Genomic DNA, 14,430 nt, shown 5'->3' with positions numbered 1-14,430 from the left:
ATATCAAGTGTTTGTTTTTGTCTTTAGGAGAGGGTATGAGCAGATGAACACTTATTCAGGAGATCTGGGTATATCGAAGAAATCACAAGCAGACAAAGCTTCGTAGAACTTTACAAGCTCTGTTTAATCTCTCACGTGGAAGACTTGTTTGCAGGAATAAAGAGATTCATGTGGAATTGATTTGATGTATTTGGTAGGGTATATATATTTTTTTAAATTATTATTTTACAGCTTTTTTAGCCGATTATATATGTGTGTATTGTTTACTGTGAAATGTATTAGCGTCATGGTTCAGGTTCGAGAAAGACTCAATGAACAAAACTCACCTCGAAGTCAGCAATCTTAAGAACCGCCTTTCCGAAGTTCTTTCCTGCAAGCATACCGATCAATCCCTCTGGTCCATTGTCGATGCCCTCAGTAACGCTCAAAGAAGCCTTGAAGCTTCCATCTGCCAACCACTTGGCAACATTCTCGTCTCTTGCCTTGACATGTAATGGACCCATGTTAGCATCAGAGACGATGAAACCTCTCATGGTGATTCTCTTGGCAACAATGTTCATCAAGTTCTTGATTGGGTATCTGTCGGCTTCTGGTTTGCTGTACTCGCTAATCATACCGCAAGCGACGATTCTACCGTAATCTTTCATGGCGTTGATGGCAGCTTCCAATTGTTCTCCTCCGACGTTCTCGTAGTAGATATCGATACCGTTTGGTGCGAGACGCTTGAGGGCATCTGCGGACTTCTCAGTCTTGTAGTTGAAACCTCCGTCGAACTTCAATTCGTTGATGATGTAGTCTAATTTGTCGTCAGAACCAACGGAACCGATGACTGTGAGGCCTTCGTGCTTGGCGAGTTGTCCAACGAGGGCTCCGACAGCTCCAGAGGCGGAAGAGATGAAGATGGTCTCGCCCTTAACGGGCTTGCCGATCTCGTAGAAAGAGGAGTATGCGGTTAATCCGGGCACTAGGTGAAGAGAAAATTAGTATGCTTAGGGTTTTAAAGGCAATTGCAATAACTTACTGCCCAATGCACCAAGGAAATGCTTAACGTCCAACTTGTGTGGGTTTTCAATCTTGGTTGCGCCATCTGCGAGTTGTTTTGGGAGAGCAGAGTACTCTTCAGTCCAGATGAAACCGGTGAGAAGATCTCCTGGTTGGAATTTAGGGTTGTCTGACTTGATAACCTTGGCAATAGTGCTGTTGTTGATAGGTTGTCCCAATGGGAATGCTGGGGAGTAGGACTTGGCCTCTGCAGCTCTCATGCGTCCACGTTGGTAAGGATCGAAGGAGGCATAGAAGTTCTTGGTTGTGATACCTCCAGCAGGTGGTGCTTGGTCAAGATCGAATTCACGAGTCTCAACTACCAAATCCTTTCCTGCAACAGGAACTCCCTGAGGAACTTGCTTGAAGATGAGACCTTTGTTTTGAACCATATTTGCGGTTATAATTGATGTAGATATAGATATATTAATGTAATGGGAGATTGTCAAAGAAAAAGCAGTTGAGTATAGGCAAAGGGAATGGAGGGGGAACAGAGAGATAGATATATATATGAATAGTCTTTGTGATCGAATTTTCCTTGGGTATGACGTTTCTGCTAGTAAACGTCTTCATCCAAGCTCAAACCATGCAAGTTTGGTAGAACATTCTAAAGGCTACCTACCTTTCGGGGTCACTGGATCAGATACTTCTTCTCATTCGTCGCCTTCAAGGACATCTTCTCTCCATTGAAACAAAATCTCCGTATTTTGATTGCGTGAACGAGACTTGCCTTTGGGATTATGTGAATTGGTAAGCTTTTGTTGAAGAATGTGGATACGAGATTCTGTTTTTGCCCATCGTTTTCTATGCCGAGGTTGTCGGATCTATATCACCGTTTAGAAAAACACCCCGCCAAAGCCGCCACCTTGACAACGAAGAAAGAAAAATGTTCCACCCATTATCATAAAATAGCTACTTGAGGAAATACATCCGCTTCTACTTACGACGTACTTTTAGGAGTTAAGGTTGACACGGCTGATTCGAGACGATGTTGTCTCGGATGTTTAGTAGCTCCCGGCAAGTAACAGATAACCGATCTTGTTGAGGAATATGTGTATTTACCCCTTCATCAGTAAGTTCAGTTGAATGCACCCCTTGATATCATTTCAACGCCCTTCTCATGACATGAGGACAGGACCCCGAAGTTTAAAATAAAATGCTGGTGTACTTACAAGATCGGAAATCTCATCAATCTCCACACTCCGCGCAGATTTCCATGTAGTAGGTACATTCATTCAATGCATCGGTACATAAATTGCCCCGCCCCGCTTCGGAGAGTTCTGGCATGCGGCAAATCTTTGTTCTTCTAAACGCGAGTCAGATACAATTGTTGGGCCACCACTACCTGATTTTTTCATTCCTTTTTCTCTCCGCCAGATTCAGTAGAATTTTTTATGCAAAATACTACAGTGTTTATGGAGGAATTGTTTATGTCGTTTACTTCGTACTTTACGTCGAAGAAGAGAATATAATGGAATTGATTCCGTTTGCACTGCTTTATGTGAAGAACACGTGACATTCACCTAATTAGCATGAACGGTCATCCCTATGTAGTAGATTCATTGATAGTTTTCATCAGGTACATTTGATTTTTTGGAACATTTTCTTGTAGTCAAGCATCAGATGAGAACATCCGACCATTCGAGTTGAAGTCAGAATTTCTATATCGTCGGCTTGAGACACTGGCTACGTGGTTCGCAATCATCATCTTCCAGACACTCACCCGGTCCAGTGGGAGAAGACAAGATGTACTAAAACTTTTACTCAGGTACGATTCCTCTTCTATTGATCGTTCAAAGCTTCAGACGACTTTGGGTGATGTTGAAATTGACATCAGTTTCCTCATTCTTATCAGATGGTCCAATACAGCAGAGATGTGTTATTGTCCCATGGGTATCTCTCTTTTCTATGAATGTTCTCTCTCACTGAACCTTCGGATGTCCCAATAGATAGACCTATAATCAAAGATATTCTGCTTGATCGTCCATATTCCACGATGTTTCTGAAAGTTTCAAACTCTGTTCTTCTGCCCTCTTGGGATCCGAAACCACTCGTCCGTACCCCCAGACTCGAGAAGAACCGGCGGAAGGATAACCGTCGTAAACTTTCAAAAGAAATGAAGCCGATAATGCGAGCAAGAAGGTGGTATCAAGTAATCAAGAACCCTCAACGAAATCCGTATAATATCAAGAGCGAAAGCGAAGGAACCCCTCATCTACTTCCCAATTTCCTTCCCAATCACCTCCACCCCCATTCCGTATCTCCCCCAATATCCACCCAAAAGACAACACCAGACATGGCCTCGAAACCACATATCTCTGAACAACAACCAAACAAAAAACAAAGCAACCCAAGATTCCAATCGGACATATTCCTATCCTGAACATTCAATCCCGACGGCCACCTCCCATACAATCCCTCATTCTCAGTAGCCAAAACACCAAGCCCATATAACCATCTGAAAACCCACCTCTCAACCCCATCCGCACTGTGTGATCCCAATTACCCAAAGCATGCGTTCCCCCTTGTCGCGAATCACATATGGAATTCTCTAGACGAGATACCAATGAGTATTCAGCAGAAGAAGGACAAGAGTAAGCCGAGTCTGATAAAGGGTGTCGAGGCTATCGAGGCCGCATCTGTCGTAAACGTGTAAATTGTCGCGGGACGGCCCTCGCATCTTCAGACCACAAACGCGCGTGTTGAAAGGAGGTTAGGGTGGGTGCGATGAGCTCTTATTCTCTCCTATCACAATTGAACCATGCATTCCCACGAGGAGACGGCGTTTCAGCAGCCTTGAAATTGCACTGCTATAAATTCCTAAACCTATGAAATACATGTTCGTTTTCGAGATGTATACAAAGAGATCCATCCTCAAAAAGAACGAGATCACTGGATCCGATTCCTGTCTATAGAAGAGCTATTATGCTCTGCTTTTCACCCGTCAATCTATCACACGAATCCACATTTCTCAAACACACGGCCGGGAAGGCTTTTGTTTCTACTTCAAGAATATTATAACTCCATCATTCCATAATTCTCACATAATAATAGCAAACGCCAATTCTCAAGACTCATAGAAACTCGATATAAATGATTTTCCCTCAAAGTTTGTAAGATATTTTGATTTTTAATATTAATGTACTATTTCAAGATTACTAGATATTTTCGACCCCTTTCCACACGAGATTCCTTTCTCATGTGCATTTCCGTCCGTTTCTCATAAGCCATATATGCATTGTGAGATATATAATCTCATTTCCAATTCCCAATTCCGCATATTTCCCTTCCGTGTCCCATGGGATAACTCCAAGGCCGTTAAATATTCAGCCATTAAACCCACATGCATGACGCCCTTCACTCCCTCTTTTTAACTCGTCCGGAAATCACATATAATTCCTTCCCTCATCCTCTCCGAAAAGACTCTGCACATGATATGTTTCCCAATTCAAAAAATCCCCCAAATCGTGTCCCAAGTTGTATCCCATGGGAATATATTCATCCTTGATTTTAACCAAGTTAATCGGCGAAGGTGGCAACGAATCATTGTCCTCATCGTCATCAATTCTCGGCTCTGGAACATTCACTTTGAGCGCCACATCTCTTCTAGCTCCTAAGGTAGGAATAGACACGGACTCCACTACTTGTGGCGCACTATCCCGAATCGTTTCTATCCATAACCCTCCTTGATATTCTGGAGTTCTAGGTCCGCCACTACTGCTTTCACTGGGAGTACCAAAGCCTAGTCCAAGTCCGATAGTCGTCGCGCGATTATCCCTTCCATCTTTATTTTTCCGAAGACATTTTTCCGCATCAGCAGCCGCGAGAGACTTAACTTTCTTGCGTCGAGACACAGGTGCTTCTTTAACTAAACGACCAATTCCAGGATATCCGAATCCGCTCCACCAATCGAAAATACTATCGACTTCCGCTTCATCTGCTTCCCAGATGCTTTCTTGGCTAGCGCCCAATGTACCATCGTCCATTGTGCCTGAGATTGCCATCTGGAATGCCGTCCAATCGAGTGCCTCTTCGAGGTCGGGCGCAGAAAGAGAATCGCGATTAGAGCGGTGGTAGGCATGTTCGAGACGGATGGGACCGTGGCGGAAAAGTGGAGATGTAAGAGTATATAATGTGGAGGGCAATTGAATGTAGTCTACAGAAGATGTGCTTGAGTCTTGGGAATATTCCGAATCTTGCGAGAAGCTTCGTTCGGGAGTTCGTGGGGCTAAGATGTTCAGGGGAGAGATTTCGGGAATGGTGGGTAGGAGACTGGTCATTCCTGTGTTGGAACGACTTCGTGGGAGTCTGGGTGGAGAATGTGGAGAATCGCGGGGTGGAGAGGGGAAGTTTAAATCTTCAAAGGCTTGTTCGATAGCATCGATTTCGGCATAATCGGGATTTGATACATCGGACAATGCTTTTCGACCTCTTCTTTGGTCGTTTTCCGAAGATTCGGATACATCTGCCGATGTAAATGGTAGTGGTGAAGAGGGACCAAGAATCTGTGCTGAAGTGGGTGTTTTGTCCTTGTCATTGTTGATGCGAGGCAATAAATGTTCCAAATGAAATGGTTCAGTTGGTGATACACTTTCTGGGTTATCTGACGATACAATGTTCGTATCAAGCTTCTTATCCGCATCCATTGTCCGGGAATGTCCCACTGAAGTAATCGCATCCGCATCTTTGACTGTGTCGGCATTGCGAGCGGCTTCACTTTGAGCATTTTCCAATGAAGCTTTTCGTTCATTGTCCAACTTGGCCTTTTCCGCCTTTTCCTCCAGCTGTTGCAATCTATCCGGAGTCAACATTTCATCGGCTTCCAACCTGGTGAATTTTCCTTTGAAAACATCCGCCATGCTGGCGGTGACATCTCCCAAGTTCCATCTTGCACTTGAATGTGGGTGTGGTAGACTCTTTCTCGAAGCTTTCTCCAAGGCCGTATTTTTCTTTTGCTTCGGAGAAATTGACTTCTTTGCTTTGGAATTAAAGGAAGACTTTGGTACCGGGGATTTTCCCGAAAGACTGGTTGAAGATGGACGTTCTTTCAAAAAGTTGGAATTCTGCATTTGATTGCGCTTCGAGATTGAATTGGTCCGTGCGAGAGGTTTACTCGAGTAGGTTGATCGGTTTTGGCGGGTAACGGTGGAATTGTTGATATTCTTGACGTTCATATTGTGCAAATCATCAAGAGTCATGCCAGTTATTTTGGCTGCTTTGCTATTTTCGAATTGCTGAAATCCTCGAGTGGCAGCTTTTGCATCACCTATCGCAAACCCAGCGGCTTGGAATGCTTCATCCGTTTCTCGAATTAATTGTTCGACGTTATCGGTAAACTCGACCATCTTCTGTAGATTCGAACATGAAGCAGATGTCGATATGGCTTTCTTGTTAGGACTGAGCTGTTGCTGCTGTCGTTGATCGTGTTGGTGAGAGGTATTATGGTGAGAATGGAAGCGAAAGAAAGATTTTTCCTTTGATCTGAGAATAAATCTATCGTATGATTTGGTTGATCGTATCAACTTTTTGGTGGCAGAAGGAGTTTTAGGAATACTAGGGATACTAGTAATAGTAGGAGTTGGATTCCCGTTATCATTAATAAGATGATTAAACAACGATGAAGTATTTGGATTATGGGAGAGATTAATATTTGATCCTTCCTCTTGCCCTTCCCCTTCCATAAGCTTATCTGACGAGGTAGCTTGCGCCTCTCTCTTATAAGAATGTAACCTCAAGTCTGAGTTTCCTTGTGCCTGCTGCGGAATTTCTTTTTCTGAAAATACCATGCCAGTGTTGCTGCAGGTCTGCGCTTGTGTTGCTAATGGTGCATCACCTGAGTCCGGTTTTGGGGGCGCCAGGGTTTGGGGGAAATAATGATAGCGGGGCTGACGATTGCGATGCTGATTGCTATCATTTATCGGGCTTGGTTGCAAGGTACGAGTCGCATTTCTCAATGAAACGCAGCTTTTGGACTTGGATATAGTTGGAGACAAAGAACCGACATCATCCCCAATCGGTGTCGATTCTACCTTTGTTAGGTTCGGTGTACTCTTATTCTTATTCCCTTGGCCACCCACACTTTCATCCACGCCTTTACCCATACTTCCGCTCGCCGAGTTATCGTTAAAGCCCCAATCGAAATGTAAAGGACTTGGTGGTGACTGTGCCGTTTGGCTGGGATCAATCCGGATCTCAGGAGGTTTTCGTGCCATGATAGCTGTATTCCTTCTAACCGCAGGTTTGTCGGATTTGGGATTTTCTGATATCCAGAAAAGGCTTTCCGACTGCCTATTGCTGGTATTACGATCGTATTCGAAGAAACCATCAGCACTGTTACTCTCTCGATGAAAGATCATCTGCTTAGAACGCGACCCTGTCTTTTGGAATGGCATGGTCGCAGAGTATTCAATGGAAAGTGTGACAGAAACAAAATTCGAATGTAAGGCCGCCGCGTATATCGATTGAACGAATTTGGGTGGATTTTCAGTTTCGAGATGATGCACGATACAACTTGATACACGGCGCAATCATATGTACGACATTGGCACAAACCTCTAACAAGGGATACACTCGGATACCTAAAGTATATCTACAAACGTTTGATGGGAATGAACTTCGCATCCACTTGTAGCAATGGGGCTCATCTCAGAGTTAAAGATCTAGCTCAGAGAATATATTAAAGATAGCCTGCTAGTGCACCGCTTGACGATATATCACAAAACTCGCGTGGTTAACAGATCAACAACATGCATGCCGGATAGTACATCCACGCCGACCTCGTGGTACTGGATTCCAAAGGCCAGATTCCTTCGAGTTACAAGCGCCGCCCATGACAAACGCAAAATACCAACAGCTTTCATAACAAATAAGGGATAGGCTCTACTTTCGATTCATGCAACAGAAGGAAGAGTGGAGTTGACTTCCTTGTGGCAAATCTCAGGGAGACATCCACTTACTGAACTTGATTGCGGGGATCTGGAATTTTACAGTAGCGGCAAGGGTCGTCCCCGAGAACTCCAAAGACTCCCACAACGACGGATAGGCGCATAAACATGTTCGTGACCGAGGCACTGCGCTAAATTTAGATGCTAGTGACGTGATTGTATACAGTATTTGAAGATGCTTATCTAGCAAGGATGACATTGACGAGTAGTTTGCATAAAGAATGGGATGGATGGGACATGGTCTGAAGGAGGTAAGGGATCTGTACACAAATGCAAGAAGCCGCGTGAAGTTGTGTTCAAAAGGAGTTTGTTCGTTCCGGCATTCGGGGATTCGGAGACTTCCCCCAGATCTTCATCGCCGGAGCTGATGATGCTACTGACAAGTAGAGGGCAATTGATGAAGAGATATTAGGTAGCAAAGAAAGAAATTTCAATATTCAAGGTTTCCAAATGAGATGTGCAATCGGTATCAGCATGCAGTGGAGAAAAACGTGGTTGTGCTGTGCGCGGTGTGCACTGGTAACTTAGCGGCAGTTGAAATAAATTAAGAGTGGATAGTTCCATGTGTGACGAGTTCGCTCTACCCATTTCAGTCCTCACTTATTCTAATTGCAGTCCCTTTTGCATTGGTATGCCCTTCTCGGATTTATACGAGCGGAAGAGAAGGGAGAGAGTTTGCTGGATTGTATGTTTCTACTCTATCGCCATGTTCCACCATCTGGGAACGGCGACGATGGCGATGGCGATGGCGATGACGACAGCGACAGCAATATCTGGGTATTCTTCGTATTGACTAAGTAAACAGTCCTTACTACCAATGAGATTCAATACCAGAAATGAATTGATATTGCCTATTGCCTTGGTGATTGTTACGCAAATCGGCTAGAGTACGGTACAGACATGCATGTAGCCCACGTGATAGTGGCGCTTTTTCTCCAAAATTCCCCGTCCCGGGCGGCTGCGAGTACCCCACCTAACGCCATTGAGCAAGAGGCAAGCAACAGAATAGCAACACTAACAAACTGTTGCAACAACAACCGCACCCACACCACACCCACCACAATCACAGCCCAGGCTTTTTGACAGTGTCCAGGACGACAATGAATACGAACAGGACTGATTTCTCTTTCTAGGCTCCTGCCTTTCGGCGATCACACCACCAAGCTCACAAAGTGGAACTTTGTGACCCCAAATCTGTTGGATAGACTAACATGTCGATAAGTTGTGATTCAACATGCTGCAGTCCAATACTCCAAGGAATGCGAAGAGACAATTGATAGGACTAAAGCTGAGGCAACACAATGAATGGACGAGGCACATCTATACACATCACAAACAAATAGGCCTGGCCAAACGACAAACAACAAAACCTCCATTCCTTCGTATACAGCCAAGTCAATAAGTATATGCCGAGTTCATACATCCTGTACATGATAATAATGTACCTGCTGGTCCTGCAGCTTTCATATTTAGCCAAGATATACAGTTGTGGTTGGCTGACGAGTCTGACTTATGCATTGCCGTCCGTACCATGTACAATTCCAGTAACTATCGAGTCTGCGCCACATCATCGCTGTTTCTTCTGCTTACTTAATCTAGATAACCCACTGAGGTATATTTAGATTATCCTTTCTTTCTTCACACACGGCAAGCCCTAGGCCATTGGCTAGTTGCCTACCCTACATGGGACACAGAATACACAGGAAATGTGCGAATTCTAATCTACATGTTCCTTTGTCCTGCGCAATGTGCATTCGGATTTCTACTTGGAGATCAAATCCTTCTCAAGCCGTGGTTACGATCAAGGCATCAACCCCCGTTGGCACATTCCCCTCGATGTTACCTTGATGAGCTAAGCCTCAATATTGGGAAGGTAGTATTCAACACAATCCGTTCTAGTTGAACTTGGAAAGGTTAGGAAATTCAGTGAAAATTTCTGCGTAAGACAAAATGATTGAGCTGAAACAAAATGGAATAATTTTGTATGCAGGATTACCCCGCACGAGTGTAAGTGTAATGGATTTGCTTACCCGACTTTCTCCCTCTCACCAATAACTCCGAAAACAGCAAAGTACTGATTTGCCCAAGGAATCGTTATCTGCCTTTATCCAGAGGCACAGAATATCACCATAGTACTGACATTTAATTTAGCAAGAACGCTCTCCTTCAATGCCATGCCAAAAAGGACACTTGCCAAGAGACGACACAATTCAATTGCTCATTGTAAAGGTTAACACAATCATCAAACAGGCCAGTAGCACCAAGAGTTTCGTCAACCATTCGTCATTATCACGATACAATTAAATTGAAATCCTTCTTCACAAATTCCATTACACAGCATCTCCTACGGTTGCACATACTCATCGTAAAACGGTCCTTGATAACCCCATTCACTTCGAAACAGCACAGTCGCACTCATCCCTCCGCCTTGCGATCAATCCTGCAGGGCTAATTTGACTATGGTCTCTTGGATTTCGAATCCATTATCTTACGGTACATCACCCGTAGATTACCCACGTGTGTCTTTCACAAATAAGCACGAGCTCCAAGAACTCATCCAATCAATCCATATCTGTAACAGTTTCTGCTCAAAGAATGCCGACATAAGCGTCTAGCAAGCTTCTATGGAAATCCAGGCCTTAGCAATAATGAACCTTCTAGCTTGAATATGGAGGATTCAAAAGGATGACATTCCGGATCCTCTCTCAATCTTGGGGTTCCAAAGCTAGGGAATTAGAAGATACTATTTCCTTGTAGGAAAAGCGAAGTACTACGTTGCTTTCCCCCTCAAATGACGTGCCTTTGTATTTGAATCATGCGATTTCTTGATAACGGCAATCCAACAACATGAAACACTTATTTTTGCTTCCTCTCTACACATGAGTGAATGTGGGAGAGTTCAAAGGTGGATCAACATCCTACACGCACCTGTTTTTTTTAACCTCAACGTTGTCATTCCTAGGCATATCCGTTTTGTTTAGTCTTGGCCGACTGCAGTTTGCATGTTGTCTCTTCTTATAACTGAGCTCGCAGAGATGCTACCTATCCTTAATACTACGCAAATAGCGCCGTTTAGAATGACGAACGGGGGATCTTTGTATGCTCCTCGCTATTACTTAGGAAAATTATAGCCTAGTAGGCCAGAGTTTGGCGGTGCTCATTCAAGACAATCTTTCATGCATTTAAATAATCGTTTCCAACTAACATGCTATTAATACAATTGGTAGGATAGTTGAAAGTTAAATCTTCGTATTAATATGAAGGACAACATTACTATGGGGTGAAATAACCTGCGCCTCCATCTCTTCATCAGTCACTCTTGATATTTGGAATAGCTGACAACGATTCAACGGCCGGTTTAGAAACATATCATGTTAATTTATGTCTTCATTTCTAACTGTAGACATACCGAGCGCCTCGGGTACGAAGTTTGTACCCGGGCTAGCGGTTCCGATCCCAACTTGTTGGTGATGGAAATCCATCGCCCCACATCACGATCAAGGCTGAACTAATTCTCTTTCTACAAATCAAACAAAGTCCAAGCACGCCACCATAGTTGGTGCTATTTCTTCTTGACAATTTTGTCTCAAATTTCCACGTGGAATATTAGGCTTATTCCAAATCATTCACGAATCAATCGCGCTATCTCACACAAATACCAATGGAGGAACCAATTAGTCCGGCTCCGATTCCCAGAATTTCGGCACTAGTACTATATATGATAAGCCCTTGAGCAATCCCTCAATCCAGGAACCTGAAATTATCTGTCTTGAAAATGAATTACGATGATTATTATAATTTGATTGGATGAGGTAAGATGGATGGAGAAATGGTGGGGCTTTGATTGGGTCTTGGGATGCTTATGTGATATTTTAGTCGATATTTTGCAAGTATAAATTTATTTACGAAGATCTGCTTACTTTTATGTACCTGTGTATCTGATGTACTAAGTATTCTGGGGGCGTAAGAGCATTTTCGTTGATGATTCATCGCGGAGGTAGATGGTCTATATGGAGATATCTAGGGCCTAGATTATGATCTAGTACTATCAGTTTTCAGAACATTCTAAGAGCTTTAATATGGTATTGATACAGAAGAACTTCATTATTGATGGTAGAATTCGATGCTCGATCCGAAAACGGTCGGTGGTATTATGGTATAGACTGGGAGGAGGTGAAGCTTCAACTAAGCGACCAATGAACAAGCGAGTAAGTGGACTTGAGGTCGGGTGCAGTCGGGCATATGGAGTAGAAATCTTGCTCTTCTTCATTACTGTGTTTACGAAAGCAGTCCCCAGCACGTAGCTCGCCTCCGACTCGCTACCCCTAAACCTAATCCTAACTTTTTCTGTGCAGGCTATAGCTTCGACCGACAAATGTGCTATCTCCACAATGAGACCAAGCCGTCTAGTACTCAGCCAGAATTTGCCCAACCATAGCTTTAACAGAATATTCGAGCTTCTCTGTATCTTCTGGAGTCAGCTCCAGGGCTTGGAAGCCCTCAGGAGTGAGGACTTCGTAATTATCGGGTTCTTGAACCTGTAACTGATTCAGCATCACTCAAGTACGTATATGAACATTTCGAACTTACCCGTTCGTTCTCTTTGTAGTCGTTGTAGACTTTGATATACTCAGAAATTCCGCTAAGTTGTTTGGCTTCCTCGTACGCTTCATCCAAGCCGAGGTCAGAAGACTGTAAGATATTAATTAGTAGTCTGACTGGACAGCTTCAAGATACTTGTGTGTCATACCAGATTTTGTGGGAAATCCGCGTACTGCATAGCACCCAAGGTTTTGCTTTTATCCATGTCACTCATGATGTAGGTCGTCAGATTTTCCTGCACGCGTTAGATCATTGAAATACTGCTAGGGGGTGGAAATCGGAGTCACCTCGATGATATCCTCGGCTTCTTCGCTACTATCTGCTTCTAAACGAATAACGCTCTTGTAGAACTCATCCAGGAATTCCCAGGTAGGTGTAGGCTTGCCGGGAGCCCACCTCATTCTACTGTCTATTTCTACCTGGAATTCACCGGCCTTGCCCTGTGTATATGGGGTCAATATCATTCAGTTACTTCGTTAGATATGTAAAACTTACCCCAGCTTTCCCTTTGAAAAGAATGAGGCTACCTCTCCACTTCCAAAAGTGCCAATGCTCTTCGAGGCCGTTGAATTTCAGTTTGAGAGCTGTGTACGCAGTGTATGCAAACCAGTAGCAGTTCTTTGTCAACAAGTTGTAGCTTCCACCTATTTCGGTGGTTTTAGCCAGGATTCCAGCCAGGTCCAAGACTTTGAAGCTAGGAGAGTCGAATGTGATGCTGAACAGTGGCAGAGGAAGATCCCCCGAAGGGCTGCTGCTGCTGCTGCTACTACTACTTAGCAGTTCGAAGGACTTCTTAGAGGCCCATCTGCCAAGGATGACCTGGTCTTGTTTGGTCTGGCGTTCAGCAATGAGGCGGGTGCGGTTACCAGTGTCCACGTCTTCGATGATTGCCTGAAGGTACTCGTGAACGACCTTGGAGCGGAGGTTCTTGACGTGTGTGATTGTCTTGACAACACAATTCTTGTAGACGTCTGCAGACTGGGATAGAAGGAAACACCATTCCTGAGTCTGGAAGGTTTTTTCATTATCTTCGAACAAGTAGGGGATACCCATGATGACAGACCGAGTGAAGTGTTTTCTGCTGATTCTGATCTGATTGATTTCTGAGAGAGAGACCAAACCAGCAGGCTTGAGGTCTCTTTTTAAAGGAAAAAGAAAATCCAAATAGAGTTCGGCCGCGTACTTGGGGTAACTCCAGCAGTTCGCGCCTCACGCCGGTAATTTGCACGACATCAGCTTGCTCAAAAGATACTGAAGAAACGCCACGGCGACTAAGGCGGTGACATCGCATCCCAATACGGCGAGTGCACGCAAACATAGCTGGCTGCGATAGAGCTGTCGAGATCGAGCCTGGCGAATAGCTATAGATTAGTCTGCGGCGGCTCCACTTTCAGCTGAGACGTAAGGGGTCCGGCTGAAGGGGCCTGCAGTGGCTCCACTTTCAACTGAGACGTGTGGGGTTCGGCTGTAAGTGAGCATGTGGTGAGGACATTCGTATGAGAGTCAATTGATACACTGTAACCCCATCCAGTCTTCAGCTAGCCACAAGCTTGAAAAGTCGTAGTGATCTTGATACATGTGGACAAAACCTTCTTTGCATCCAGTAGATCCAGGTTGGGCCGGCATTAACAAGAGCTCAAAGTTGAGGAAACGACCGCTACAGTGCTAGTGCACGGTGCAATTACCTCTTCGGTAAATCCCAGACTTTGACGGCTTGGGGAAATGGGAGGAGGTTGTCGTGATAGGTTGGCTAGATACAAGGGACGACGTGACTTGCAATCGGCATCGAAATTCTTGCTCTATTGAGAGCGTACCGGCAGCTCTCTGCCCTTGACACTCCGTG

General features: G+C 44.3%; 4 protein-coding genes across 4 annotated transcripts; 1 reads left to right on the top strand and 3 right to left on the bottom strand.

Annotated features, from left to right (window-relative positions):
• Positions 1 to 149: 149 nt before the first annotated feature.
• BCIN_05g06280 (hypothetical protein) lies at positions 150 to 1,772 on the bottom strand. Its single transcript, XM_024693124.1, has 3 exons — positions 1,022 to 1,772; positions 327 to 964; positions 150 to 266 (listed from the first exon to the last, which is right to left on the bottom strand). Exons 1-3 carry the CDS (start codon positions 1,431 to 1,433, stop codon positions 264 to 266), a joined length of 1,053 nt encoding a protein of 350 aa, XP_024548909.1. The 5' UTR covers positions 1,434 to 1,772; the 3' UTR covers positions 150 to 263.
• Positions 1,773 to 4,165: 2,393 nt separating this feature from the next.
• On the bottom strand, positions 4,166 to 8,476 carry BCIN_05g06270 (hypothetical protein). The gene has a single exon (XM_001559540.2). It carries the CDS (start codon positions 7,431 to 7,433, stop codon positions 4,428 to 4,430), a length of 3,006 nt encoding a protein of 1,001 aa, XP_001559590.1. The 5' UTR covers positions 7,434 to 8,476; the 3' UTR covers positions 4,166 to 4,427.
• A 1,300-nt stretch (positions 8,477 to 9,776) lies between these two features.
• On the top strand, positions 9,777 to 11,046 carry BCIN_05g06260 (hypothetical protein). The gene is made up of 2 exons (XM_001559542.2): positions 9,777 to 9,992; positions 10,137 to 11,046. Exons 1-2 carry the CDS (start codon positions 9,936 to 9,938, stop codon positions 10,287 to 10,289), a joined length of 210 nt encoding a protein of 69 aa, XP_001559592.1. The 5' UTR covers positions 9,777 to 9,935; the 3' UTR covers positions 10,290 to 11,046.
• Positions 11,047 to 12,071: 1,025 nt separating this feature from the next.
• BCIN_05g06250 (hypothetical protein) lies at positions 12,072 to 13,828 on the bottom strand. The gene is made up of 5 exons (XM_024693123.1): positions 13,083 to 13,828; positions 12,875 to 13,027; positions 12,736 to 12,822; positions 12,576 to 12,677; positions 12,072 to 12,523 (listed from the first exon to the last, which is right to left on the bottom strand). Exons 1-5 carry the CDS (start codon positions 13,638 to 13,640, stop codon positions 12,392 to 12,394), a joined length of 1,032 nt encoding a protein of 343 aa, XP_024548908.1. The 5' UTR covers positions 13,641 to 13,828; the 3' UTR covers positions 12,072 to 12,391.
• Between the last annotated feature and the right edge of the window lie 602 nt (positions 13,829 to 14,430).

This window comes from Botrytis cinerea, chromosome 5, assembly GCF_000143535.2.
Source record: "Botrytis cinerea B05.10 chromosome 5, complete sequence".
Classification (NCBI taxonomy): domain Eukaryota; kingdom Fungi; phylum Ascomycota; class Leotiomycetes; order Helotiales; family Sclerotiniaceae; genus Botrytis; species Botrytis cinerea.
The sequence above is the reverse complement of the archived record's forward strand: the minus strand, read 5'-3'. Positions and strand labels throughout refer to the sequence as shown.